The 24,498-nt window shown below is 64.5% G+C and overlaps 6 protein-coding genes across 8 annotated transcripts; 3 read left to right on the plus strand and 3 right to left on the minus strand.

Annotated features, from left to right (window-relative positions):
• Window positions 1-3,578: 3,578 nt before the first annotated feature.
• Window positions 3,579-6,988, minus strand: CYSRT1 (cysteine rich tail 1). The gene is made up of 3 exons (XM_027614716.1): window positions 6,803-6,988; window positions 4,333-4,388; window positions 3,579-4,009 (listed from the first exon to the last, which is right to left on the minus strand). Exon 3 carries the CDS (start codon window positions 3,999-4,001, stop codon window positions 3,579-3,581), a length of 423 nt encoding a protein of 140 aa, XP_027470517.1. The 5' UTR covers window positions 4,002-4,009; window positions 4,333-4,388; window positions 6,803-6,988.
• A 417-nt stretch (window positions 6,989-7,405) lies between these two features.
• On the plus strand, window positions 7,406-9,304 carry RNF208 (ring finger protein 208). The gene is made up of 2 exons (XM_027616015.2): window positions 7,406-7,545; window positions 7,753-9,304. Exon 2 carries the CDS (start codon window positions 8,276-8,278, stop codon window positions 9,071-9,073), a length of 798 nt encoding a protein of 265 aa, XP_027471816.1. The 5' UTR covers window positions 7,406-7,545; window positions 7,753-8,275; the 3' UTR covers window positions 9,074-9,304.
• Window positions 9,305-9,558: 254 nt separating this feature from the next.
• On the minus strand, window positions 9,559-11,958 carry LOC113934205. The gene is made up of 3 exons (XM_035723716.1): window positions 11,947-11,958; window positions 11,806-11,841; window positions 9,559-11,605 (listed from the first exon to the last, which is right to left on the minus strand). Exons 1-3 carry the CDS (start codon window positions 11,956-11,958, stop codon window positions 10,541-10,543), a joined length of 1,113 nt encoding a protein of 370 aa, XP_035579609.1. The 3' UTR covers window positions 9,559-10,540.
• Window positions 11,957-13,675, plus strand: LOC118356214 (extensin-like). Its single transcript, XM_035723717.1, has one exon. It carries the CDS (start codon window positions 11,957-11,959, stop codon window positions 13,673-13,675), a length of 1,719 nt encoding a protein of 572 aa, XP_035579610.1.
• NDOR1 (NADPH dependent diflavin oxidoreductase 1) lies at window positions 13,519-22,907 on the minus strand. Of its 3 annotated transcripts, none has more exons than XM_027615919.2 (14): window positions 22,683-22,814; window positions 22,254-22,282; window positions 17,708-17,805; window positions 16,709-16,807; window positions 16,526-16,627; window positions 16,238-16,447; window positions 15,848-15,969; window positions 15,517-15,737; window positions 15,310-15,417; window positions 14,998-15,112; window positions 14,716-14,862; window positions 14,517-14,635; window positions 14,347-14,441; window positions 13,519-14,263 (listed from the first exon to the last, which is right to left on the minus strand). In XM_027615919.2, exons 2-14 carry the CDS (start codon window positions 22,257-22,259, stop codon window positions 14,119-14,121), a joined length of 1,587 nt encoding a protein of 528 aa, XP_027471720.2. In that variant the 5' UTR covers window positions 22,260-22,282; window positions 22,683-22,814; the 3' UTR covers window positions 13,519-14,118. The 3 variants fall into 3 exon arrangements, 2 of the variants coding, with proteins under 2 accessions (XP_027471720.2, XP_027471719.2); XM_027615918.2 differs by having other exon boundaries at window positions 13,521-14,263; window positions 22,254-22,331; window positions 22,683-22,907; XR_003523737.2 differs by having other exon boundaries at window positions 14,240-14,263; window positions 14,347-14,444; window positions 22,254-22,331; window positions 22,683-22,907.
• A 48-nt stretch (window positions 22,908-22,955) lies between these two features.
• TMEM203 (transmembrane protein 203) lies at window positions 22,956-24,497 on the plus strand. Its single transcript, XM_027616038.2, has one exon. It carries the CDS (start codon window positions 23,189-23,191, stop codon window positions 23,597-23,599), a length of 411 nt encoding a protein of 136 aa, XP_027471839.1. The 5' UTR covers window positions 22,956-23,188; the 3' UTR covers window positions 23,600-24,497.
• Window position 24,498: the final 1 nt, after the last annotated feature.

Here is a 24,498-nt window from a genome sequence, read left to right on the forward strand (position 1 = left end):
TCGCAGCCTGACCTGGGGGAGGGTCTGTGTCCGTAGGCTCCAGCACCTGCACTGGCGCCTCGGAAGGGTCTGTGTGCGGGCCACTGTGAGGCGGAAGGAAGCTGAGGACCGGGAAAAGGCCTCGTGGGGGAGCGGCTCCGCTGAGCTGTGCTGCCTCAGGCAGACCCCCACCCTCTCTGGGCCTAGAGCTAGCCCGGCCCAGGGCCCTCTCCTTGGACACCTGTCATAGCAGGGGCTTTGTGCCTGTAGGAGACCCTCCCGGGACGGTGCCCAACACATAGCTGACGCTCAGTGGGCTTTGTTGAATGAATGAACTTCACAGGGATGCTTTGCAAGCCAAGGATGAAGGAGGTAGCTCTGTCTTTGCTCCGGCTCACACCTCTGGGACTTTTTATGGGGAAGGGGAGATGGGTTCCAGCATGAGCAGGCACAGACGTGGCCAGGCCCCGACCCTCTGGCCTGCAGCCAGAGACCCGTGGAGGCGTCTGAGCTGAGTCCGGGCCTGGGCTGGGCCTGCAGGTGACTCTTGACAGTCGCACCCTCTTCCTGCACACAGTCAGGCTAGCTTGAGGCCCAGGAATCCCAGCCAAGACAAGCAGGAGGTCACCCGCTTTCTCGCAGAGTCTCAGAGGACCGGGGGCACAGCCCCCAAGCTTAGGCTGTGATCTGGGGGAGTCCGTGTAGGGCAGCCCACCGGGTGCTCTGCCCCCGGGCTGTTCTGGGCTGGCTGTGCTGCAGTTGGAGGTTCCAAGGTAGGGACACGCTCTGGGCAGCCTCTCCCCTGCTGTGAGGGGCAGCAAGCAGCACTCAGACCTCGGGGCTGCTGGGGGCGTACCAGCAGAGGCCCCTGCAGCACCTGGACTAGGGGAGTTGGGGCTGGGTGCCCAAGGTGGGACAGAGCCTGGCCAGCTGCTGAGCGATGGCAGTGCTGTCTCGGGGGCGCAGGGGCCCGTCCCCCGCACGGGACGGCTCCCGCTCGGCCTTCACAGCCAGGAGGGCGGCCAGGTCGAGGTCCAGCATGCACCCCTCCGCGGGGTGTGGGTGTGCTCTCGTGGCACCATGGGCAGGGGACCCAGCACTGCCCATGGGCCGGAGTGTCCAGGCGCCGCACACACGCCCGGTTGAAGGTGTGGCCGCAGTAGAAGCGGCAGGTGTCCCGCGAGGCCGTAGGCTCAGTAGCAGGTGATGCAGTCACCCCACCGGGACCCAGCGGTGTCCCCTCCTCGGAGACCCGGGCACTCTCTGGCTGCTGCCCACCCTGCCCGCCTCTGAGACTGTCTTGTGTGGTTGGGCCCTGACCCCAGGAGTCTGTCCCAGAGGACAGGAGCCTGGGCCTCTGCAGAGGTTGGGTGGTGCTGCAGAGGGTGGTCGGTGGCCGGCTGGGCAGCAGCCCATCCGGCTGTTTTGTCCCTCTCCATGACCCTCCTGCCCAGCACCAGGCCCCCCCCCCCATCTGCCTAAGCCCCAGGCCTCTCTTGCCTGCATCTGCTCTGCTGGGCAGCTATGCCCAGCCAGAGCATGTCCGGGGCTTGGGGGGGAGGGGCAGGGCGCCCTGCGGCTCCCTCCTTGGGGCTCGCATTACTGGCCGAGCACGGACGAGTCAGCAGGGAGGCAGGTGGTGGCTGGAGGCAGGCGTGGGCTCCCGTTTCAGCCACAGAGTGCTTGCAAGTGGATCCACCAGCACCACCCACCCGTCAGGAGATAAGCCCACCACCCCCCACCCCCATGCCAGGACCCAGCTCCACTAGTCCCCCACCCAGGCCTGGCTTCACAGCTCACCATGGTCCCTCTCCCCACCTGGGCCACCAGACCCACCTCCACACCACCCCTACTCTCCTGCTCCCCCAACTTCACGCTAGGAAAGCCTTCTGGCCTTGACCTGGGGGATGCTTCTTCAACTCTCAGCTCAAGCATCACCCCTTCCAGGTAACCTGCCAGGACCCTCGCTGGCTCAGAGCCCTGGGGTGTCCTGCTCTTCCGAAGCTCAGTCGCAGCGTATGTGTCCATGTTGATTTGTCCCAGCACCTTCCTCCTGCCTGGTCTGGGTCTGTCGTGCCCCCATTACAGGGCAGCAGCCAGCCCCGCAAGGTCCCGAGGCGGTGCTTAAGCACAGGCATGGAGATCCCCACTCACACACTGTGGCTAGCCCTGGTCGCCCGCATTACAGGCCACCTCCCCCCTAGCACCTGCCTGGCTGTGGCCCCTGGGCCAGCACGGTGGCCATGACTGCGGGCACAGCAGAATGGGGTGTGTCAAGAATGGTCAGGATGGGGATCAGGACCCTCACTGCTCAGCTGGGTGGAAGCAGAGAACCAGAGGGGCTCCTCCTCCGTCCCACCACCCCGATAGTCCGCAGCTTCCCTGACCGGTCCATCGGGTTTCTGCTGCTGGCCTGGGTGGGGTCATCCTCTGGTGGAGGCAGGCCATGGGGCCAGGGCCAGAAACCTGGCCCACCTGAGGGCCTGCACAGTCAGACCAATGACATAGCTACCCACACCCAGAGATAGGTCTTGCCTTGTGGACAGTCACCCTGGGTCAGAGGAGGGCTGGCACCAGGACCCGTCCATCCTGCAAGGCCAGCTCCGCTTCCTCCTCTGGCTGTCTCTGCCTGGCCCTGGAAACGTCAGAGTGCCCAGTGCGGGCCTTACCACTCGCTCCTTGCCCCAGCCTCCCCCAGCAGTGAGGCGATGCCAGCGTCAAGCAGCTTAGCTCCCCACATGTGCCCCCGGGCAGGCATGTTACGCTGCCTGGACAGATGGGAGATCTGTCCTCCGAGGCAGGACAGCAGATGAGCAGCATGGCTTGGGTGCCACACAGCAGATGTTGAGGAATTGGACATTTCATGAGGAACCAGAAAAACACCCCGGTGAGGTAGGGCAGTGACTCACGCATGGGCAGGGCCTGGTGCTGGCTGCCTGGGTTCCTACTCCCAGAAACTTGCCAGAGTCAGTCCCACCCGCCACGGTCCTGCCAGGGTGACCCTCCTCCTGGAGGCCTCTCTCAGGCTCCCCCCACCCTACCCCGGCTCCATGCATAGCATCCTCCTACCGACTGACCCACTGCCTGACCTGTCTCGCAGCCTTGGCCTCAGCCCTATGGAATGCAAGGCAGCTGGAACCCAGGGCTGGCTGGGCCAGGGCAGGGGACACACTCCCACCCCTCTGGTCCAGCCTCTGGACAGACCTGAGACCCGCAACATAGGGTGGCTTCCCCGCCCCTGAATGTCCCACAGAGGCCGAGGCCTGCGGTATTGTGCAGCCCGGGACCCTCTTCCAGGGCGCAACAGTGAAGGGGAGCGACCAGAACAGAGCTCGCTCCGCTTTATTGCCTGGGCCATGGGCCTCGGGGGAGGTGGTGGAGGCTGTCCTCCAGGCCATCGCAGCCGGTGCCCGGGCCCGCGTGCAAGGGGCTGGAGCTGGGCGGTCGGCCTTCTCGGCAGGTAGGCGCTCCTGTGCAGGGTGCGAAGGGGCCAGTGCCCGTGCTAATGGGCCGGTGGCTGCCCCGAGGAGGAGGGCAGCACTGTGGCCGCCCAGGCCGCGGCGGGTCCTGCAGCAGCCCACGGCCTGGCAGGGGCTGGGCTAGAAGATGGTGCAGCAGCTGTGGCAGCGGCAAAAGCGAGGGCAGTGGCAGCAGGGACAGCAAGGGCAGCAGCAGCAGTGGTGGGCGATGTCGTCCCCACGCCCGATGGGCGGCCGGCCGGCGTAGGTCAGTGCTGCCGGGCGCTGCCCACTCCCGTGGGGGTTGCCGGGCTGCGGCCAGACCTGCTGGCCCTGGATCTGGGCAGCCCCCTTGGTCCCCTTGGCGCCTTTGCCCTCTGGAGCCTCCTCGGTGGGCTGCAGGAGCCGGGTGGGCTCTGAGGGGCAGGACCCCGCAGGCAGAGGCTGCGACCCCTGGGAAGAGGGAGCCACCTCCAGCTGCTGCCCCAGGTCGGGCCGCAGGTGAGCCCGGGGGATGCTGACTCGGGCATAGGGGTTCTTGACGACCGTCTCTTGTGGGTCCATGGCCCGGCCTGGCAGGGGCAGGCAGAGGAGACAATATGGGCTCAGGGGAGGAGAGAAGCTACAGCCCAAGAAAGCTACCCCGCCTCCCCCCCCCCCCCCCGCCCCGTGGAAAAGCCAGGCTGTGGAGATGCCGCAGTGTAGCCGGCCTGTGTGTCAGCGTGCCCGTGCACGGGGGGGAGCTCAGTGTGAGGGCCAGTGTGTCCCAGCCGCCCTCCCCGCACGGTGGTGCCCTGTGATGGAGCTGCGAATGGGCCGGGAGGCTGGGGGAGGCAGCTGGGCTGTGCCCATGGTTGAGCCCCAGTGCAGGGAAGCCCCTCAGCCCAGGACCCACCTGAAGTGGTGATGGCAGCCGTCGACCCTCTCGTCCTGTGGGCCAGGTCCCAGTGCCTATGAGGTAAGTACCTGGCAGCTAGCTGCCTTTTCCCTCCTGGGGAGGGGCGGGGCCACGGGGTGGAGCTCAAAGATGGGGTTCCCAGGATCCCAGGAGGCCCCGGCTCATGCAGCACAGAAGTCACCCACCCTTCCTCCTCTGGTGGGTGGTGGCCCCTGCTGGGGCTCCAAGGGGCACTGACTGCCTGGGTGACTCAGCCTCCACGCATCTGGGGCACGTCCTCGGCCCTCCAAAGGCCTGCAGCTCGCCAGGAAGGAGGGCAGGAGGTGAGCCTGCTGTCAGCCTCAGATCCCAGGCCATCACTCACACACCTCGAAGCCCCTGCTTTGAGGCAGAGGACAGAGGTCCTCACTTCAAGCCAAGCCTCTACCTGGCAGACAGAGACTGAGGTGTTTGAGAGCACAGCCTGCTTGGAGGTTTGCATTTTTTAACCAATAAAAAAGGTTTGAATTACACACCTTTGCTATAACTATTCTTAAAATTGGCGATGCACAGGGGCTTCATTGACAAGTGACTCTTCTGGCTCATTTTTAAAAAATATTTTACTCATTTATTTATTTATTTATTTATTTATTTAAGAGAGAGAGAGGACGAGCAGGGGGAGGGGTAGAGGGAGAAGCAGGCTCCCCGCGGAGCAGGGAGCCCGATGTGGGGCTCGATCCCAGGCCCCTGGGACCATGACCTGAGCCGAAGGCAGACGCTCCACCGACTGAGCCACCCAGGTGTCCCTTCCGGCTCATTTCTGAAACTGCAGTTTCCCTCTCCTTGGTGGGCTCGCAGACCGCAAACTCCCCACCTCACCAGCGTCTCCATCCTTGGAACTCACACCTCCTCCCACCTTCATCTGTGAGGGGGCAGGTAGCACCTGCCCCACAGGGTCGCCTTGTTTTGTGGTGACAATGGATGTGAGCACTCGGGTCTGGGCCTGGCACTGGTGATCTTCCCCCAGAGCCATCTGGGCGGTAGGGTGGGGCCGGGACACGCACCCCCAGTCCTTGGTGCCCAAGGGAACCCCCAAGGAAGGGCGGGACCAAATCAGACGTGGCTCAGAGGCCGGGGTGACCGGGGTGGCCTGCATGAGGCCAGTCAGACCGGTCCGGGCACGAGTTCTACAGATGTGGCACCGGGTGAGGAGGGAAGTCCTCCCGGGGCCCGGGACTTCGCAGGTGTATGACAGATGTTCATTGCGCAGGCTCCAAGAGCCCCGCCCACTGCCCCTACAGACTCCGCCCCTTGCTGCGAGGCAGAGGCTGGCGCATGCGCGCAACAGGGGCGGCCGGCGAGAACTTTATTCCCCAGAAGCCTCCGCGCTCAAAGGTTTCTCTAAAGACCCGGTTCGGGGTCCGCTGGCCTTGGACGGTCCAAAACTCAGCCTGGGCGGCCCAGCTCTGACCCGCAGGGCTCCGGCTCCGGGGGCGTGGACTTGGGCGGGCTCGGGGAGGTGGGCCTGCACGGGGCGGGACCTCATGTCCAGGGGCGGGGCCTCAGGGCAAGGGGTGGGGCCTGGTGGCCGATGCCTCCTTGGGTGCGCGCCCAGCGGGTCGCTGGGAAGTTGAGCAAAACTGGAGAGGCTGGGTTCCTAGCCCTCCCCTGGCCGGGGCTCTCTCAGTTGCCCCACCTTCACGCCAGGGCCCATTAGGGCCTCGCTGCCCATCCTGCCGGGCACCTGCTCACCTGCACACCTCCCACACCCGCTCTCGCTAAATGGCTTTGGAAACTGATCCTGAGGTCGCACAGAGCTGCAAAGTACCCCTATGGCACACGTTCGCTCCTCCAGTCTGTTTTGCCCGCGTGGGCTTCCTCACCAGGAATAGGGACCTCTCTGGGCTCTGCTGCTCTGAAGGACCCCTGGGCAAGGCCTACAGCCAGGTGTGGTCAGGCCTGTCCAGAGGAGAGGGGCCTGTGGCCAGAAGACGCTGAGCCTGTCCAGGGTCAGGCACAGGGCCCGGTGCCGGTCGCAGGAATGCTAGCATGCCATGTAGGAGTGGGAGCAGGTCAGGGGGTGGCACTGCGGAGGCCCCCCACCCCGCAGCTGTGGTCCCCTGCCCAGTAGTTGTCAACATGTTCTCTGCCTTTTCTCTCAGCTGAGGGCTCCCCACAGGCAGAGGGTATATCCCAGGGAATCGAGGAAGCCTGGCTTGAGGAGGAAGCAGAAAGGAATGGGGCCTCTATGCTGGGTGGGGTCAGGTTAGCACACAAATATGTGACAGCAGGGCACGTGCTGACCTGGTGGGATGCCGGGAAGGGCCACCCCACCCTGGGTGCGTGTCCTCCGTGGGCCGCCCCGCTGGCCTGTCCAGGTGTCTGCCTGACCTGCACCCCTCACCCCACCCATCTGTCCAGCGTTCTTGCCCTTGGAGTCTTCTCCCAGCTACTGCCCCCCCTCTCCATCCTTGAGTATCTTGCTCACCCTCTACGGTCACCTCGTCCTCGTTGAGTCCGTCCGCCTTGAGCACAACCTGGGTGCACTTGTGAGCGGGAGGCATGCGCACTGGGGACAGAGTGGAAGGACAGGCGGAGACCCCGACTCTCTGGGGGGACACCTGGCGGTCTCCCGGTGGGGTCTGGGAGCCAGCTTTCCCGAGACCACCTCTCCACTCCTCTTGCTTCCTCCCTCTGGTATTGTGAGGCCCCAGGCTTCGAAGAACAGGATTTCCCCTCTAGAACTGGAGGTGGGGATCCCTGACTAGGACCCAGGGTCGGCCAGGCAGGACTCGGGGTGCGGGGGTACTGGAGAGGGGCAGCGCGGGGGTCCTGGTCCACACGCGGCTCGCTGGGGCGGGCAACCCCGGGAGCCGGCGCCAGGCCCGCGGCGAGGGAGGGGCGGCTGAGAGACTGGCCCCGCCCCGCGGACCCCGCGCGGGTCCCCAGACGGGGGGTGGCGCTGCGGGCGCGGGCGGGCGCCGCGCGCACTGCGGTCCCCGCGCCTCCGCCGCAGCGCGCGCCACGCTCCGCACGCACCTGCCGCCGCGCCGCGCTGCCCGGAGCCCCGCGCCCCGCGCCCCTGGGAGCCGCCGTGCCGCGCCATCGCCCGAGGTCGCCGCCGGAGCCGCGGGAGCCGCCGGGCCGAGGCGCGCGCGTCGCATCCGGGCCTGCCTTTGAGACAACCTCTGCGGCGGCGGCGCGCGGCCCGGGGACGCCAGGCTGGGGCAGGTGAGCTCGGGCGGGGCGGGACGGACGCGGGGTCGCGACTCGCCGCCCCTTCCCACCCGGGCAGGGCTTGGGCCGTGGGGGCGGGGGCTGGGGCGGAGGCTGGGTCCCGAGTCCAGCGAGGGTTAGGGTCAGAGGTCGGGCGCCCTGTCTTTTGTGCAGGGTGAGGGTGGGCCCGGGCGCTGCCCTCACGCTGTCTCTCACCTGCAGCTCGGGCCTGGTCCAGGCCTCTCTTCTGCTCCCGCCGCCGCCGAGCCCGCGGCCTGGGGCCTCCCGCAGCCAGGGCTCAGGCTAGCTGCCTTCCCTGGGCGCCCTGTCCTGGAGCCATGGGGCCCACCTAGCCCCTGCCTGCCCGGATGTCCCTGCTCAGGGACTGCTGACCTCGGCTGCAGGGGGAGCTCCCCCCACGCCCCCTCGCCAGCCTCAGCAGCCAGAGACCCTGGGTGAGCCTCTGGGCCAGACCTGCAGCCCAGGGCAGCCTTCCATACCCCCCTGCCCCCGCCTCCCTCCTCCTCCCCCGCCCCTTCCTCCTCCTCCTCCTAGGACTGGACCAGAGAAGCCACTGGGGGGGGCCCTGCCCCCCCAGCTCTCGCCGGCCGCCCCCAGGAGTCCTCGGGGCGGCCGGGGTCCCCACCAGGCCTGGCGGGACCAGGATGCTGCTCCCTCTCCTCCTCCCCGGCCTCACCCAACGCCCCCACCCACCCGAACACCCAGTCTAACTGGAGAGAGCCGGATGCCGGTTGACCCTGGGCCCGAGGTGGGCAGTGGCTGGCCAGGCCTCCTCATGTCCTGCCTGAAGGGCCCCCATGTCATCCTCAAGATGGAGGCCATGAAGATTGTTCACCCTGAGAAGTTCCCTGAGCTGCCGGCGGCTGCCCCTTGCTTCCCACCTGCACCCCGGCCCACCCCTGCTCTGGCACCCAAACGCGCCTGGCCCTCAGACACAGAGATCATCGTCAACCAGGCATGTGGGGGGGACATGCCTGCCTTGGATGGGGCACCCCGCACCCCTCCCTTGCCACGACGGCCCCGAAAGGGCAGTGTGGAGTTGGGCTTCCCCCGAGTGGCGCCAGCAGACGAGGTCATTGTGAATCAGTACGTGGTGCGGCCTGGCCCTGCCACCTCGGGGCCCCCCGCTACAGCGGCACCAGCTTCAGGTGAGCCCCTGGAGTGCCCCACCTGCGGGCACACGTACAACGTCACCCAGCGGCGGCCCCGAGTGCTGTCCTGCCTGCACTCCGTGTGTGAGCAGTGCCTGCAGATTCTCTATGAGTCCTGCCCTAAGTACAAGTTCATCTCCTGTCCCACCTGCCGCCGCGAGACTGTGCTCTTCACGGACTACGGCCTGGCTGCACTCGCCGTCAATACGTCCATTCTGAGCCGCCTGCCACCTGAGGCACTGACCGCCCCGTCCGGTGGCCAGTGGGGGGGTGAACCCGAGGGCAGCTGCTACCAGACCTTCCGGCAGTACTGTGGGGCCGCGTGCACCTGCCACGTGCGGAACCCGCTGTCCGCCTGCTCCATCATGTAGCACCCACCCGCTCACCACTGCCCGCCAGTCCTTGCTCGCCGCTTCTTCAGGGATCCGGCCCTGCCCTGACGCCCGTTGACCCCTCGCCCACCACAGCTTCTGGCCCCTACCCATGTGGCATTGTCGCTGCAGCCAACTCTGCCATTAAAACTCTTTGCCAAAGTTTGCACCTTGTTCCCTGGACTGAAGCCTGCTCTTGTGGCCTGTGCCCAGGGCTGCAGCCCAGACAGGGTCCAACCAGAGGTAGGCCCAGTGCCGCTTGGGGTCAGCCTGCTCTGCTTGCTGGGGCCAGGCTGGGCCAGGCACGGCACTCAGGAGGGCTGGGCCTGGTTGTGTGTATGTGTGTGCATGCGAATGCCCCACATATCTGTGCAGAACCAGCCAGCCTCCTGTGTGTGGGCAAAGGGCGGACGTGTCCTCTGCACTGGCCACTGGAGGTGGGGGCAGCTGGATGGGGGACACCTCAGTCTCTCAGGCTCCTGGTACCCACCAGACCCTCTGAGGTCGTATGGGAATGGCCTCTGAGCCAGTCTGAGCCAGGGTCGAGACAAAGGCTGCCTGAGACCATGGTGGGGGAGGAGGACCCAGGGGCCTTCGATCTTGTACTCCACTACCTGGACTTGGGAAGGAAGCTTTGTGCTGGAGTGGGGAGAGGAGGCTTGGGGAGAGCCGCAGGGTGCCGAGGGAGGGGTAGAGACATCGAGAACATGGGACGAGGTCTCGGTGGCAGCTGCTGTGTATTGAGAGCCGTTTCTTGGGCCAGGCACAGCACTCAGCATGTCACCCACCAACCCGTGAGGTCGTGCTGATTGTGTCTGTCTTTTAGATAAAGGTCCCAGGCTCAATGACAGGAGGTTACAGGGCACTCAGGGGCCTCGGGTCAGTGCTGCCCAGCCCCAAGGCCTAGTTGTTCGGGGACATGTGCTGGACACCGGGCCGCTGGGGCCACCCCCTTGGGTCCTGACCCAGTGAGTGAGGAAGCTGTCTGTGGCCTGAGCTGGCACAGCAAGGGCCCCTCCCCTCCGCTGCCCTGACCTTCAGGGAAGACACACTGGCCCTTCTCTGGAACATGACAAGGTGGGGACCCTGCAGCCCCTGCCCAGGGCCCCACCCTCACCAGGGAGTCAGCTCAATACCAGCCTTCTGGGTTCACTTTTGCGTCCGCTGTGTCCCTCTTGCAGACAGGCCGGGTGGGTCAGGGAGAGGGGGGTGAAGTCAGGCCACAGGCCTCCTCCAGCGCTGCCCACGGGCACCAGTAGTTAGCATCAGGCGGCAGGGTGGTTTGAAGTCTCTGGCTCCTAGGTAGGCCTGGCCCCAGACCCGGGTCTGGATTGAAGGCTAGTGCCCGGCTCTGTCTCAGGCTTTTCAGTTTGGTCATCAGGCCTCAGGGCCAGCCTGGGGCTCCTGGTCCGTCGGTGGCCAGGACTGAGGCCCGGTGGTGCCGGTGGCAGGTGTGATAGGCCCCGCTCAGTGGCCAGAGCGGTCCAGCAGCACGAAGAGCAGCCCCAGCAGCATGAGTGGTGCGAAGATGAGCAACAGGCCCAGGAGCTCAAGGGCCAGCAGGCCCAGCAGTGCTAGGCGGCGGGTGCAGGGCCCTCGCTCCCGCAAGGCCCAGAGCCGGGCACCCAGGCAGGGCGGGCAGGGTAGGAAGGGTAGGCAGCCCTGGCCGCCCACGGGCCCCGCCAGGAAGCGTAGCTGGTAGCGGTGTTCTAGGGAGGCCCAGGGCCCAGGGCCCCGGCGGGGAGGAGCAGGGGGGCTCGGGGCCCGTGGGCCCTGCGGCCCGTCTGCCTGCAGCAGCTCCTCCTGCAGCCGGCAGATCTCCCACTCAAGCATGGGTGTCTTCTGACGACACAATGGGCAGCACACCTGGCCCAGGTTGGCGCTGGGGGCTGTGCCCAGCAGCTGGTGCAAGCAGCCCACGCACAGGCCGTGGCCACAGTTCAGCAGGGCCAGGCGGTGCTCACTGGGCCCGTAGGGCTCTGTGCAGATGGGGCACTCCTCCTCCCGCCACTCCCCTGCCTGATCCCCAGCCACATCCTCCCTTGCTTGCCCAGCCCAGGGGCAGGCTGTGGCCGTGGCCCCGAGCAGGGGCTCACTGTCTAGAGCCCCAGCACCCTGGGCGTTCCTAAGAACCCTGCTGTCCAAGTCTTGCTCTGCCAGCGCTTGGCGCGGGGGGGCCAGGCACTCCGGGCCCAGAGAGGCTGAAGGCAGACCATTGAGTCCAGAGCTGAGGTCACAGGGGCCATGAGTGGGGGCCCTGGGGCAGGAGTTCGGATGGGTGGGCGGGGTCCCCAGGGTGGCGACCAGGGTGGTCGTGGCCGTGAAGGTCAGTGCGGCCCTCTGGGCACGGGCAGGGTCTGGCACTGACCTCGAAGCAGCGGCAGCCTGGTCCCCAGCGCCCAGCTCCTTGCCCCACCCTGGAAAGTCACGGTCGCTTGGGCCGGCTCCGGGCAGCTCTTGGGCCCACAGGTGCCGTCTCCACCGGATCTGACCCGACCCAGACGTGGCCACGGCCCTCCGCAGTGTTCGCAACTGACGGACGGAGGGACGGACTCCAAGTGGCAGCCTTGTGGGCAGGCCAGCCAGCCTGACTCCTCCTACAGGAATTCCCCTCGGGACCCTGAAGGCCCCTCCCAGGGGCGGGGACAATGGCTGCCCCGCCCCCCGCCTTCCCGCCCCCGCCGGGGACTGCTACTCCCGGGCTGGGAAGGGATGGTCAGTGCGCGCCCTACCTTCCAGGGCCCGCTTAAGGCTGCCTGCCCCCTGCTCTTCAGAGCCAGGGCAGACCTTGTACGAAGTGGGCAAACAGCCGGCACACATCACAGTGGAATCAGACCCCTAGTGTCGCAACAAAGATGGCTGAGCAGTGGTGCAGTGCCCACCATGGACGGCTGTCCCCAGCCAGCCCCGCTGTGGGCCACCCAGCCCCCGAGGCACCAAGAGCTGTCCCCAGCCAGCCCCGCTGTGGGCCACCCAGCCCCCGAGGCACCAAGAGCTGTCCCCAGCCAGCCCCGCTGTGGGCCACCCAGCCCCCGAGGCACCAAGAGCTGTCCCCAGCCAGACCCGCTGTGGGCCACCCAGCCCCCGAGGCACCAAGAGCTGTCCCCAGCCAGCCCCGCTGTGGGCCACCCAGCCCCCGAGGCACCAAGAGCTGTCCCCAGCCAGCCCCGCTGTGGGCCACCCAGCCCCCGAGGCACCAAGAGCTGTCCCCAGCCAGCCCCGCTGTGGGCCACCCAGCCCCCGAGGCACCAAGAGCTGTCCCCAGCCAGCCCCGCTGTGGGCCACCCAGCCCCCGAGGCACCAAGAGCTGTCCCCAGCCAGCCCCGCTGTGGGCCACCCAGCCCCCGAGGCACCAAGAGCTGTCCCCAGCCAGCCCCGCTGTGGGCCACCCAGCCCCCGAGGCACCAAGAGCTGTCCCCAGCCAGCCCCGCTGTGGGCCACCCAGCCCCCGAGGCACCAAGAGCTGTCCCCAGCCAGCCCCGCTGTGGGCCACCCAGCCCCCGAGGCACCAAGAGCTGTCCCCAGCCAGCCCCGCTGTGGGCCACCCAGCCCCCGAGGCACCAAGAGCTGTCCCCAGCCAGCCCCGCTGTGGGCCACCCAGCCCCCGAGGCACCAAGAGCTGTCCCCAGCCAGCCCCGCTGTGGGCCACCCAGCCCCCGAGGCACCAAGAGCTGTCCCCAGCCAGCCCCGCTGTGGGCCACCCAGCCCCCGAGGCACCAAGAGCTGTCCCCAGCCAGCCCCGCTGTGGGCCACCCAGCCCCCGAGGCACCAAGAGCTGTCCCCAGCCAGCCCCGCTGTGGGCCACCCAGCCCCCGAGGCACCAAGAGCTGTCCCCAGCCAGCCCCGCTGTGGGCCACCCAGCCCCCGAGGCACCAAGAGCTGTCCCCAGCCAGCCCCGCTGTGGGCCACCCAGCCCCCGAGGCACCAAGAGCTGTCCCCAGCCAGCCCCGCTGTGGGCCACCCAGCCCCCGAGGCACCAAGAGCTGTCCCCAGCCAGCCCCGCTGTGGGCCACCCAGCCCCCGAGGCACCAAGAGCTGTCCCCAGCCAGCCCCGCTGTGGGCCACCCAGCCCCCGAGGCACCAAGAGCTGTCCCCAGCCAGCCCCGCTGTGGGCCACCCAGCCCCCGAGGCACCAAGAGCTGTCCCCACCCAGACCCGCTGTGGGCCACCCAGCCCCCGAGGCACCAAGAGCTGTCCCCACCCAGACCCGCTGTGGGCCACCCAGCCCCCGAGGCACCAAGAGCTGTCCCCACCCAGACCCGCTGTGGGCCACCCAGCCCCCGAGGCACCAAGAGCTGTCCCCAGCCAGCCCCGCTGTGGGCCACCCAGCCCCCGAGGCACCAAGAGCTGTCCCCAGCCAGACCCGCTGTGGGCCACCCAGCCCCCGAGGCACCAAGAGCTGTCCCCAGCCAGCCCCGCTGTGGGCCACCCAGCCCCCGAGGCACCGACAGTCACAAGGGAGAGCAGGTCAGAAGCAGCCACCCAGAACCCACAATTTATTACCGAGGCTTTCCAGGAGTGGGGCGGGGAAAGTCTGACTGGCTGGGGGGCCTCCTCCCACTGCTCTGGTCCTCACCGACTTCGAGCCCCGTGAGGCCCTGAGGCAGCACCGGGTGCTTTGTGGCAGAGGGTGACTGGGACCTGCTGTCCTCTAGGGCAAATGGGGGGGGGGGCATCTGGCACTCCCAGGGACCCTGCACCAGCTCAGAAGGCTCACTGGGGGTCCCTGCACCCCAGGTTCCTATGCTGTCTGGGGAGCCCCTGATGTCCATCAGGTTGCCCGCTCCTTCCTGAGGCACCGTCCCTACACAGGGTGATGCAGCCCAGGGACCACCCTGATCAGGACCCAAGTGGGGGCCAGCGGGGCAAGGCCAGCAGGAACCCTGGATGGGGGCAGGGTGGGGTGGTGAGTGGGCAGTGGTGTCGGGGCCGAGTATGGGACCCCAGGTGGACCGGAGCGAGGCTGTGCAGGGGACAGGGTGGGAGGTGATGGTGGCCCCCCAGAGGGCAGTGGCTAGAGTGGCCGAGGCCGGCAGGACGGCTCCTTAGGCCCACGTCTCACTCTGGAAACGCAGCGTCCGCTGGAGCCTGGCAAGGTAGGTAGCTGCATCAGGGGCCGAGAGTCCCCCCTGCTCCTGGAAGACCGATGTCAGGGCTTCTGCCACGTCTGCTGGCATGCACTTGGCGTTGCTGGAGGGACAGGCCAGGAGGGCTCAGTGTGGCTGGGACCCCTGAGGGCCAGCTCCCAACCCCACCCAGTGGCCCAGGCTCACCCTGCCAGGTAGAAGTAGGCACCCTGGCGGTCCAGCAGCTCCCACACCAGCGGCCCGAGGTCTCGGAGCCGATGCTGCACGTACACCTTCCGCTCCTACTGGGAGGTGGCAGGGGCTGGGGAGGTGAGTCTGCATCCTGGCCCCTCCCCCTCCCCTCCCAGCACACCCACCTGTTCCCGGGAGAAGGCCGTGAAGAGTGTCAGGCAGCCCCTCCCCTCCAGCTCCATCCACTCAGCCTCCCAGTAGAAGTCCTGGTCGCGCAAGCGGCAGCCAAAGAACAAAACGTTTCCTGGGGGAACACACAGTGGCCTCGAGGCTTGGCCCAGTCCAGCCCCAGCTGCCGCCCTGCCTAAGATCCCGTGTGCTCACCGCTCTGACCCTGGGCCACGCGCTCCTGGACAGCTGCTCGGAAAGGGGCCACGCCAGTGCCAGGGCCCACCATGATTACAGGTGTGCCTGGTGTCTGTGGGAAGGTCAGGCCCCCAGGCCGCACCCACAGTGGCACCTGGACAGGTCCTATGGCAGGAGAGAGGAGGCATGAAGAGGCTCCGAGGACCAGGGCCCTAGCCCAGGACTGGCCGTGGTGCACAGGGGAGCACAGAGGCCCTGGGCCCAGTCCTCTACGCCCACCCTCCGGAAAGCAGGGGCCACCTTGCCCAGGATCCAGCGACGCCAGCCAGGAGGAGCAGAGGCCCCGGCGGGGCTCCTTGAGGCGGGTCTGGTACTGCACCACAGCCACGAGAATCTGCAGCCTCGAGGGGTGAGCCTGGGGGATGCGTGGTGGGTGCCCTGATCCACTGCTGTCCCTGCCTGCCACCCTGGCTTCAGGCTGCACCCACTTCACCCAGGGCTGGTCCCAGACGTAGGGTAGATGTGGAGGGTCGGGGTGACCCCCCAACCTATATGCCTGTATGCGGCATGGCCCAGCGTCCCCGCCCTGGGCTCTGCCCCACAGGCCCTCACCAGCAGAGAGGAGGCGATGGAGAAGGCCCGTGGACGGATCGGGGGGATGAGGTCCAAGAGGTAGTCTGCGGGGATGGCTCCAGCCGTGTGCGGGAAGTCACACAGTACCTGGGTAGAGACAGCCTCACGTGGGCTTTGGCCAGCATGGCCACGCGTGCCTGTGGCTCAGAGCCCCGGGCCTGCCCGCCTGCCCACACCTGCTCACACCTCCAGGATGGTCCTGCGAGGCCGGTTGCAGTAGGAGTACAGCTCTTCCTGACCTTGGGGGGAACTGAAGTGCAGCAGCTTCTCCCGCTCCAGCTCATGGGGAGAGAGACAGGCCAGGAGCTCAAAGAAGGAACGGCGGGGCACACTGGCAATGTCCAGGTAGTGGGACACAAGGTGCCTCACGGAGCAGGGCTGGGGCAGCCGCGCCGGGCAGGGCACACCTGCAGTGGGGGGCAGGACACGGGGGAGGGCTGAGTACGCCAGCAGACCCCCCGCGGGGGGCGGAGAACGGGTGGCCACGGCCGGGCCTCCCCTGGCCCCTGGCGCTCACCTGGCTCCCGGGGCAGCAGGGTGAAGTTCTGGTCTGGGTCCAGGCCCAGCACCTGGCAGAACCGCTGGGTGTGGCTGGCCGCGTTCTCAGGCTGGATCAGCACCACGTCGCCAGCTGCAAAGCTGTGTGGGAAAGCCGCAGGGAAGAGTGAGGGGGTGTGGGCAGGGCACCGGGGGTACAGCGGAGGGTGCTAGGGGGATGGAAGCAAGAGTCTAGGGAGGGCTGGGGTGAGGGGTCCTCGGATAGAAGTGTCTCCCTGCCGCCTGGCCCGCACCCCTCCACCCTGCTGAGTGCCTGCTCTCCAGGTTTGGGAGCGGACCTTCTGCACCCCCAGCCACGGCCCCCCAGCCACGGCCCCCCACTGCCCGCCGGGTGTCTCAGGCCCCTCACCTGAGCCCAGAGCCTGTGATGTCGAACTCCATCAGCCGAACGTCCTGGAAGTGCGAGGGGCCGGTGACTCTCTGGTTGGTGACCATGGGTGCCAGGAAGGGCTGCTGCTCGGATGGGGGACCTTGAGGCTCTGTGCCAGCCACGCGCTGCCCCTCAGAGCACACCCTGGGGGCCCCCGGGAGGAAGTGCAGCGTGAACTTGGAGGGCAAACTGTGGAGAGGGACATGCCGGTCAGGCTGCCAGCAGGGCCCTCTGGCCGCTCCGCTGCACCTGTCGGCCCACACTCACGGGACTCCGGCGGGGATCGTGCCAAGGTCAAGGGGCACGGGGTACAGCCCCAGCACCTTCCCCCATAGATCGGGCAGCCAAGGGTCGATGGCAGCATCAGGCCTGGAGAGAGAGCGTGTGCAGGCTAGTCTGAGGGGCCCCTGCTCCCAGGCCCTGCAGGGCAGCGCTCCCCACTCCACTCACCCCAGCTCATGCTGGTCATCGCCCAGGCACACGGGCAGGAGGGCGCGGCCCCCAAGCTGCAGCAGCCGACGGTATAGCTTCTTGGCCACAAAATTGAACCTTTGGAGGGAGAGTGAGGCTCGGGCAGGCTCCAGCCCCAGGACCGCAGGGTGGCGAAGGGGAAGCAGCCCCAAACGAGCCCACAGCGCCTCGCAGGGAACGCTGTCAGTAGGAGGGGCTCCCCACCCCCACCCCCCTCGTGCCTGTGTTTGCGCCACCACACACAAGTGTCTACGGGAGGCACGGAACAAAACCCCCAGCAGGGGAGTGTCACACCGCTGCTGTCCCAGCCCCCCTCCGGCTGCACCTGGCTTTGGAGGCGGCAGCACCCAGCGGGCCCTCCCTCAGCCCCTGCGCACACGGTTGGGGGTTTCCACGATTCAGTGACCTGACAACTCGCATACCCTTAAATGCAAAGCCCTCGGTGCTGCTTTAAGAAGGAAAGGTAACATACCCTTAGCTTAGGACATACATGTGTCCTGAAGATCTAAGAGGTGGTCACTCCACCATACCCAGGGAAACAGTGGCCTTGGGGGTGGCTCCCAGGGGCTGGGGGCCTTTTGGGCCCCTCGCTTATCCCCACTGCACCGTTCTCTGTTCTCTTTGTACACCCAAATATCTCCCGACTACGTGCTTTCCTAAGAGTGCGAAGAGTCGGTAGGCCTTTGCTGCTCTGGGTCCCATGTCCACTTAGGATGCTGGCCAGGTCCAGACATCACCCCCTGCCCTAGAAGACATCCCCACTTTGCTGCCCTGCCAGGCTCCGGTCTGTTCCCTGCGCACCCTTCGAAACCCCGCTGCTCCCCGGTGGTCCCTGCAGAAGCAGGACGCACAGCCTGGTCCCAGCCCGAGGTCCAGTGGGAGCCCTGGGGGCCGAGTCAACCGTCCCTCTACAGGACGCTTTGTGCTCAACCCCGAGGACAGTCCCCGTGGGCCAGCAGCCCTCCCGCCCCTACTCACTTGGCATACGAGGAGTCGCCGAGGCCCAGGACGGCAAAGTCCATCTGACAGAGGGAGGTCGGTGGCAGATTCTTCCGGAATATGAACCTCCAGAAGTTCTACAGCCAGAAGAAGCCAAGTTAGAGGTCCTGCTCTAGACCACCGGGGTCCCAGGGTAGGGTAGGGAGGAGCTGCATGCTGGACCCACCCTGCTCCTCTAGACCTTTGTTACTAAAACAAGACCGGTTTTTATTCTATCAGGATGGCAAAAATAAATAAATAAATAAATAATTGGGAAAAGGCAGAAAATCATAAAAAAGAAAGTTGCCCAGGGGGCGCCTGGGTGGCTCAGTAGGTTGAACCTCTGATTCTTGGTTTCAGCTCAGGTCTTGATCTCAGGGTTGTGGGATTGAGCCGCATGCCGGGCACCACGCTGCTCAAGATTCTCTCCCCTCCCTCTCTGAAATAAGTAAATCTTAAAACAAAACAAAACAAAACAAAAAGCAGAGAAAGAAAGCAAGCATGCTGCCCCAGAGCCACCACCAGAAGGTGGAGCTTCACCCCATCCTGGGCAGAGGACTCGGAGAGAAGGCTGCTGGGGTCCAAAGCAGGGAGGCCACGGCTGCTGCCTGCCCCCCAGGTCTCCCCAAGGTGGGGGAAGCCCCTGCTTCTGCTCGGGTCTCCCCTGGCCACGGCTACGCCTCTGTGCCAAGAGTCCTGTGTCCCGAAGGCCCCTCCACCCCCAGCTCTGAACCCCAGGCGGCCACAGGCACCCCTGCAGCCCCCAGGGGTCTTAGTCCCACCCGCTCAGTGGAAGATGAAGTTTCTCTCCCTTGGGAGCCCCCTCCGGGCCCCAAGCCCCCATCAGCGTGCTTGGTACTCAGTGCTGCCCCCGCGGCTTCCCACCTAACTCGCTGTGCAGGCTGAGGACCCAGAGCTGTGCCCTTCCCCAGGGCACGCTCATCCCCACTGTCTGGCCATCCCAGACCCCCAAGGTCACAGCCCGGTGCCTCTCCTTCCCACCGGGGGGCCCTCACGGTCCTGGGCCTCTGTCCCAGCCTCCAGGGGCACTTTGCCAACACAGATCACCTTCAGCCCGCAGCGGCCTGAGCCCCGGTGACACCTACTTCTGTGTGCGGTCCAGGACTTGAGCTGCACTCCACCTCCCTTCTGCTTCTTAGCTCTAGAGACAGACGCCCCCTGGGGTGGAGGGACCCCGGCCCTGTCCAGGCACAGCTCTGCCCACTGGCCCTGGGCCACCCCTGGCCTCCCCAAGGACTGTGCTGCATCAGCCCCTGCTGGGGACTACACCCACTCTGCCTCCGGGGACCTCTCCTGTGCGCTCCTCCTTAGAGACCGGTTTCCTGAAGCCTGCAGAGAACGTCCTTCAGGTGCTTGCTGAGAAGAAGCCCAGTGAACGTACACTTCTCACAGCTCTGCATCTGAGCATGCCCGGGCCCTCCCTTCACAAGGACTGGCAGGTTAGCGGGGAACACTGCCACGGGAAATCCTCTTTCCGAAGAGCCCGAGGCCCTGCTCCAAGCTGGTCCAGCTGGGCCACGGGGGCCGAGAAGCCAGTGTCCTCCCGTGTCCTGCTGTCTGTCCCCAGGAACTGCAACCACCACGACGTGGCGGGGGCCTTTCCATCCAGGTGGGCCCTTCCCAGGCGCGGGCGGGCTCTCTCCGTTCTGGGACATCGTGTGACTCTCTGGTCAGTCTCTTCCCACTCTGTGGTTCGCCTTCTGAGGTTACTGGAATGACCTTAGGGTTTTGATTTGTGTCCTAGCTCATTTTTTGTTACACATTCCAGTAGAATGTCTCAACTTCACTCTCTGATCTTTTCAAGTTTTCCTGACATCATTTTCAAGAGCATTTCCTCTGTTTACAGGTTCGTCCTGTTTCATGTGCTCTCGTCTCGCGGGTGCCGGGCTCTGGAGGGTCTGCCCGTCTCTGCTCCTCCAGGTTACGTCTGCGCTTGTCTTGGTCTCTTTCAGTGGCGCCCTTCCCTGAGGCTGTGGTGGTTCTTCACGGTTCCCTTGGACTTCAGAAGCTGACAGAAAACCGTGAGTTTGGGCCTGTCACCCAGTGTGGGTTTCCCGGCCAGGATCCTGCTGGGTCTTCTGCTGTGGTTACTCACTTTCCTGACAGAGGGCTCCCCCTGTCCGCTGCCTGGGAGCCCGGGCCTGACCTCAGGGTTCTGAGAACCGAGGCAAGGCAGCCAGCATTTACTACACAGCTGGTCACTAGGCCAGGTCTTCAGCAGGACCCATGCCCCCTCCTCCGTGTCCCTGGGCCCTCAGTCCGCAGCCTCTCCAAGGAGCCTCCAGGCCCCGCTGTGGTTGCGGAGGGCTCTCTCCTGTCCACGTCCATGGTGGGGTCTATGCCTGCCAGCTTCCTTGTCCACCCTCATTCAGGGATGACCAGCACCTCCTTCGTGCTGCTGGTGTCTGATATCCCGTCTGTACCCCAGCCGACCTCCTCCAAGTCTTTGTCTCCCCTCCCTTGCCCTGTGCCCTGGGTATCCACCCTTCACCTCCTGCTTCTGACTCCCAGGTTTGCCTTCTCTTCTGCCCCTCTTCCTGTCTGAGGAGACCCCCCCGATCGTGCTGGGGTCTCAGCCCCAGGTCTCCTATGTCATCCCCGTGTGACCTTGTTCTTCAATCTTAAGCCTCTTTCTCCCCCAGACTCCCCACTCCCAGCATTTAACAGGTCTCTCTCATCTTTTTTTTTAAGGATTTTATTTATTTGAGAGTGAGCAAGCAAGCAAGAGAGCACAAGCTGTGGGGGCGAGGCATGAAGGAGAAGCAGGCTCCTTGCTGAGCAGGGAGCCCGATGCAGGGCTCAACCCCAGGACTCGGATCATGACCTGAGCCGGAGGCAGACGCTTAACCGACTGAGCCACCCAGGCGCCCCATCTCGCTCATCTTATTAACACCTTCTTTCCAACCCCTTCGCCCCAATCACAGCCAGAATCATTTGTTTGTTTGTTTCCTGTAGGCTCCACGTTGGGCGTGGAGTTTAAACTCACGACCCTGAGATCACAAGCTGAGCTGCGATCAAGAGTCAGACACCCAACCGACTGAGCCACCCAGGCGCCCCTTTTGTTTCACGTAGAGACATTCTTAAGATTCTCTCCACTCACTTGGTTCTCGACCCCGTGGCTCACTTCTCTCCCTGCAAGTCGCTGAAACTGCTCTCCCCAAAGTCACCAGCAGGCCCTTTGCTGATAAACCAATGCTGCTCAGGCCTTATCTCACTTCTGTGCAGCTTTGAGTGCTGGAAACCTTCCTCTCAGAAGTCACCTCTGTGCCCTTGACCTTGGATTTGGTACACTCCCTTTTTGCTGCTGGGGCCACTTTCCTGACCCTCACAGGCTTTCCTCCACCTCTCATGCCCTTGGTTTTCAGGGCAATCTGTCCCAGGAGAGAGGGAGAGCTTCCTTTCTCATGCCTCATCCAGGATACTTGCTAGAGCTCCACACCAACCTCGCACCTCGACCTGAACGACTCCTAGCACTTGACCTCCCTGGTCTCTACCTCTGTGCCTGGAACTACCAGCCATTCTGGTCCCCGAGCCCGAATCCCTGTTTGATTCCGTGTCCTCTCGATTCTACCCTGACATCTCCGGAGTGTGTCTATTTTTCTCTACTGCCTGCCACCCTCCTGGTCCAGGCCGCCAGCCTCGCCTGCACTGTGCATACTCTGGAGCTGTTCTTGCTCTGCTATAGCCCATCCCCCCTCTTGACAAGTGGCAGTTTTGCTAGAGTACCAATGTGACTGTGTCACCCAGTGGACTCCACAGCCCTTCACTTCAAGTCCTTCCACCTTACTGTGGCTGCTGGGCTCCTTGGGATCAGGTCCAGCTTCCTGCCTCTCTTCTCCCCTCCCACCCTGATGCTCTCCTTGGCTCTGTCCTACTGAAGTGCTTCCACTCTTCCCACTCTACCCTCTGCACAGGCTTCTTCCTCTTGCCTGGCCAGCCCCCACTTATCCTCAGGACTTAGCCCACACACCTTTCTTCTCGAGAGCTCTCCCTGAGCCCCTAGGTTGGGCTAGATAGCTTTTATGAATGCCCCCATGACATCTGGTACTTTCCCTGGCATATGTATCTCCTAGTATTGTAACTGCCTGTGAAAGTTGTTGCTTGTGCTATAATGTGAGCTCCACGAGGACAGAAATAGGTTCATGGCTGGATTCCCAGCACTAGATCATGCTTGGAATGTTCACAAAGAATTGAAGAATGTTCTGGGAAGGTCCACCAGTTCTGAAATACACACATAGACCCAGACTTGATTCATATACAGCCCCAGAGAAAATATTACAGGTTAAAATGGAGAACAAGGCTATTTGGTGGCCTGTGAAGAGTTTATTAGGGAGGACAGCCGGAGCCAGAGCCCCCAGCTCCATCCGAAGATACCCTTCCCAATCCATAGCTCACGTGCAGCGGTAGGTATAGGAGGGCAAGTGTTTATTGTGCTTCTGGGACTCTCCAGGCAAAGAAAACAGAGTGAGGGTCCAGGGCAGTGATCTGAGCTCCTGAGCAAAGAAAGCCTTCAGGTCGGCCTTACCTTCATGTTGTCAGGGGGATCTCCTTGGCCTGTAGTTGCACAAACAAATATCACCAGGGTCTCATTAATCAGATTCACCTCAACAAAAAGACACACGTGTAAGACCTCGGGCTGTAATGACTAGGCATCCTCTCGGCAGCCTGGCGCCCTCTCCCTCGCTCACGGTGGTAGGACACCACCTCAGTGAGCGCCCGCGAACCGCCCGCCGGCCCTTTTTCTCTTTCGGGTTCCACCCTCCCACCTTGCCTGCTCCCTCCCTCCATGCGCTGAGCCAAGCCACTGTCCCCAGGTTCTCCCGCCCCCTAAACCCGCCGTAAATGAAGGGCCTGCTGTCAGACAAAATGCGGCGCCCTGCGGTCGAGGGCTCGGAGGGGGGCTGGCGCCCCAGGCCTGCTCGGTCTCCCCGCCGAGGCCCTAGGGCGCCCTCACCACTGAGTAAGAGTCCAGGGCCTGCACCCGGCAGTCGAGCCGCCGGCGCCGAGCCTCGCGGCCCAGCCTCTCCGACACATCCTGAGCCGTGCCTGTCTGGCTGCCGAAGAGCACCAGAAGGCCCGGGCTCGGCATCGGGACGACCGGGAGACGCCCGCACCCAGGCACCGGGCCTGCTAACAGCTCCTACGAGCCTGGGCGGCCCAGACCCGCTTGGACTTCCGACTTCCGGTGGTGGCCGGAAGTGACGCCTTCAGGCCGCGCCCTGCAGGGCATGGCGTCCGAGAGAGGCGGGCGTCCGCTCGCGGCCAGTACTGGGTCTCGGGCCGGGGCCAGGGTATTGGCGGCACGCCAGGGCCGAGGGCCGGGACAGGCAGAGCCGCTCGCTGTCTCCCGCTCGCAGCAGCGGCGACGGCGGCAGGCGCCGGCGAGACCCGCGGGGAGAGGAGGAGCAGCTCCGCCGGTGGGACGCTCGGCCGGGCCCCGGCCCGCGCTCAACCGGCGCGATGCTCTTCTCCCTCCGGGAGTTAGTGCAGTGGCTGGGCTTCGCCACCTTCGAGATCTTTGTGCACCTGCTGGCCCTGATGGTGTTCTCCGTGCTGCTGGCACTGCGTGTGGACGGCCTGGCCCCCGGCCTCTCCTGGTGGAACGTGTTTGTGCCCTTTTTCGCCGCCGATGGGCTCAGCACCTACTTCACCACCATCGTGTCCGTGCGCCTCTTCCAGGACGGAGAGAAGCGGTTGGCCGTGCTCCGCCTCTTCTGGGTCCTCACGGTTCTTAGCCTCAAGTTTGTCTTCGAGATGTTACTGTGCCAGAAGCTGGTGGAACAGACTCGGGAGCTCTGGTTCGGCTTGATCACGTCTCCAGTCTTCATTCTCCTGCAGCTGCTCATGATCCGCGCCTGTCGGGTCAACTAGCCTCGCAGAAAGGCCGGAGAGAGAACTCTGGATAGCTAGAATGCTGGACCCCAAGCTGAGGTCCCACTTCCACCGCACCAAAGGAGAAGTCTGGGTCTGAAAGCAAAGTCAGCTCCTGCCCTGGCGAGTGCCCAATTTTCTCTATACCAATCATATGTCTAAAATTGTTCCCTCAGCAGGGCAAAAAAGAGCAGCCTTGATCCTTAAAATGTATGTCTTGTTATTTCATGCTTTGAATAGCTAATCCTGAATGGAGATGCTGAGAAGTACCCAGGCCAGACAGTGCAGAATTCCTCTGACAGTTGCAAACTGCATATATGTAAAATGCCCCGATGGGCTCTGAGTATTTTCATGGATCTTGGAAGAGTACTCCTTGTGCAAAGGCTGCAAAGCCGGACTCGGGGATTTCCTCTGCCCAGCAGCGCTGACCTAAAAGAGCCCACTGCCCCATCCAGCCAGACAAGACCTAGATGCTTAAGCTCTAAGTGGTGTAAACGAGCTTGTGTCTCCTCCCCTGAGCCACTGGGGAGGATGGCCCTTTCTTCATTCCAGCCCAGGCAGACAGGCATATGTTGGATAAGCATTGATTGGGACCCTCTATTTGTGGAGATCTGCCCGAGAGAACCTTGCTTATAAAGCACTGCTTGGCTTCCTATCCCAGTCAATTGCAACTTCTCCACCACCTTGTGGCCAGCACTGTTAGCACACCTGAGACAGATTTAGGCCTCCCTAAGGGACCAGAGAGAGAGGAACAGCTTTGATGCTCACAGGCACTGAGACCTGCAAATGGTCTTGGCCCACGTTTGTTGGGCTGGGGTCTTTAGTTTAATGCCAGTCAGGTGCCAAGTCAAATGAGAACGTTTGCTGAGATAAAAATAAAATAAGAATGTTTTGCTGAG

The sequence above is a fragment of the Zalophus californianus genome, chromosome 13, assembly GCF_009762305.2.
Source record: "Zalophus californianus isolate mZalCal1 chromosome 13, mZalCal1.pri.v2, whole genome shotgun sequence".
NCBI classification, from domain to species: Eukaryota; Metazoa; Chordata; class Mammalia; order Carnivora; family Otariidae; genus Zalophus; species Zalophus californianus.

Bases quoted from the DNA above. Each gene is read 5' to 3' on its own strand.
- CYSRT1 (XM_027614716.1), bottom strand. From the start codon at position 4,001: ATGGACCCACAAGAGACGGTCGTCAAGAACCCCTATGCCCGAGTCAGC.
- RNF208 (XM_027616015.2), top strand. From the start codon at position 8,276: ATGCCGGTTGACCCTGGGCCCGAGGTGGGCAGTGGCTGGCCAGGCCTC.
- TMEM203 (XM_027616038.2), top strand. From the start codon at position 23,189: ATGCTCTTCTCCCTCCGGGAGTTAGTGCAGTGGCTGGGCTTCGCCACC.
- LOC113934205 (XM_035723716.1), bottom strand. The intron at 11,606-11,805 runs GTAGGGCGCGCA...TCCGTCCGTCAG, and splicing joins CCTTAAGCGGGCCCTGGAAG to TTGCGAACACTGCGGAGGGC.
- NDOR1 (XM_027615918.2), bottom strand. From the start codon at position 22,817: ATGCCGAGCCCGGGCCTTCTGGTGCTCTTCGGCAGCCAGACAGGCACG. The intron at 15,113-15,309 runs GTGAGGGCCTGT...CGCATCCCCCAG, and splicing joins CCATCGCCTCCTCTCTGCTG to GCTCACCCCTCGAGGCTGCA. The intron at 14,636-14,715 runs GTGAGCACACGG...GTGTTCCCCCAG, and splicing joins CGTGGCCCAGGGTCAGAGCG to GAAACGTTTTGTTCTTTGGC.
- LOC118356214 (XM_035723717.1), top strand. From the start codon at position 11,957: ATGGACGGCTGTCCCCAGCCAGCCCCGCTGTGGGCCACCCAGCCCCCG.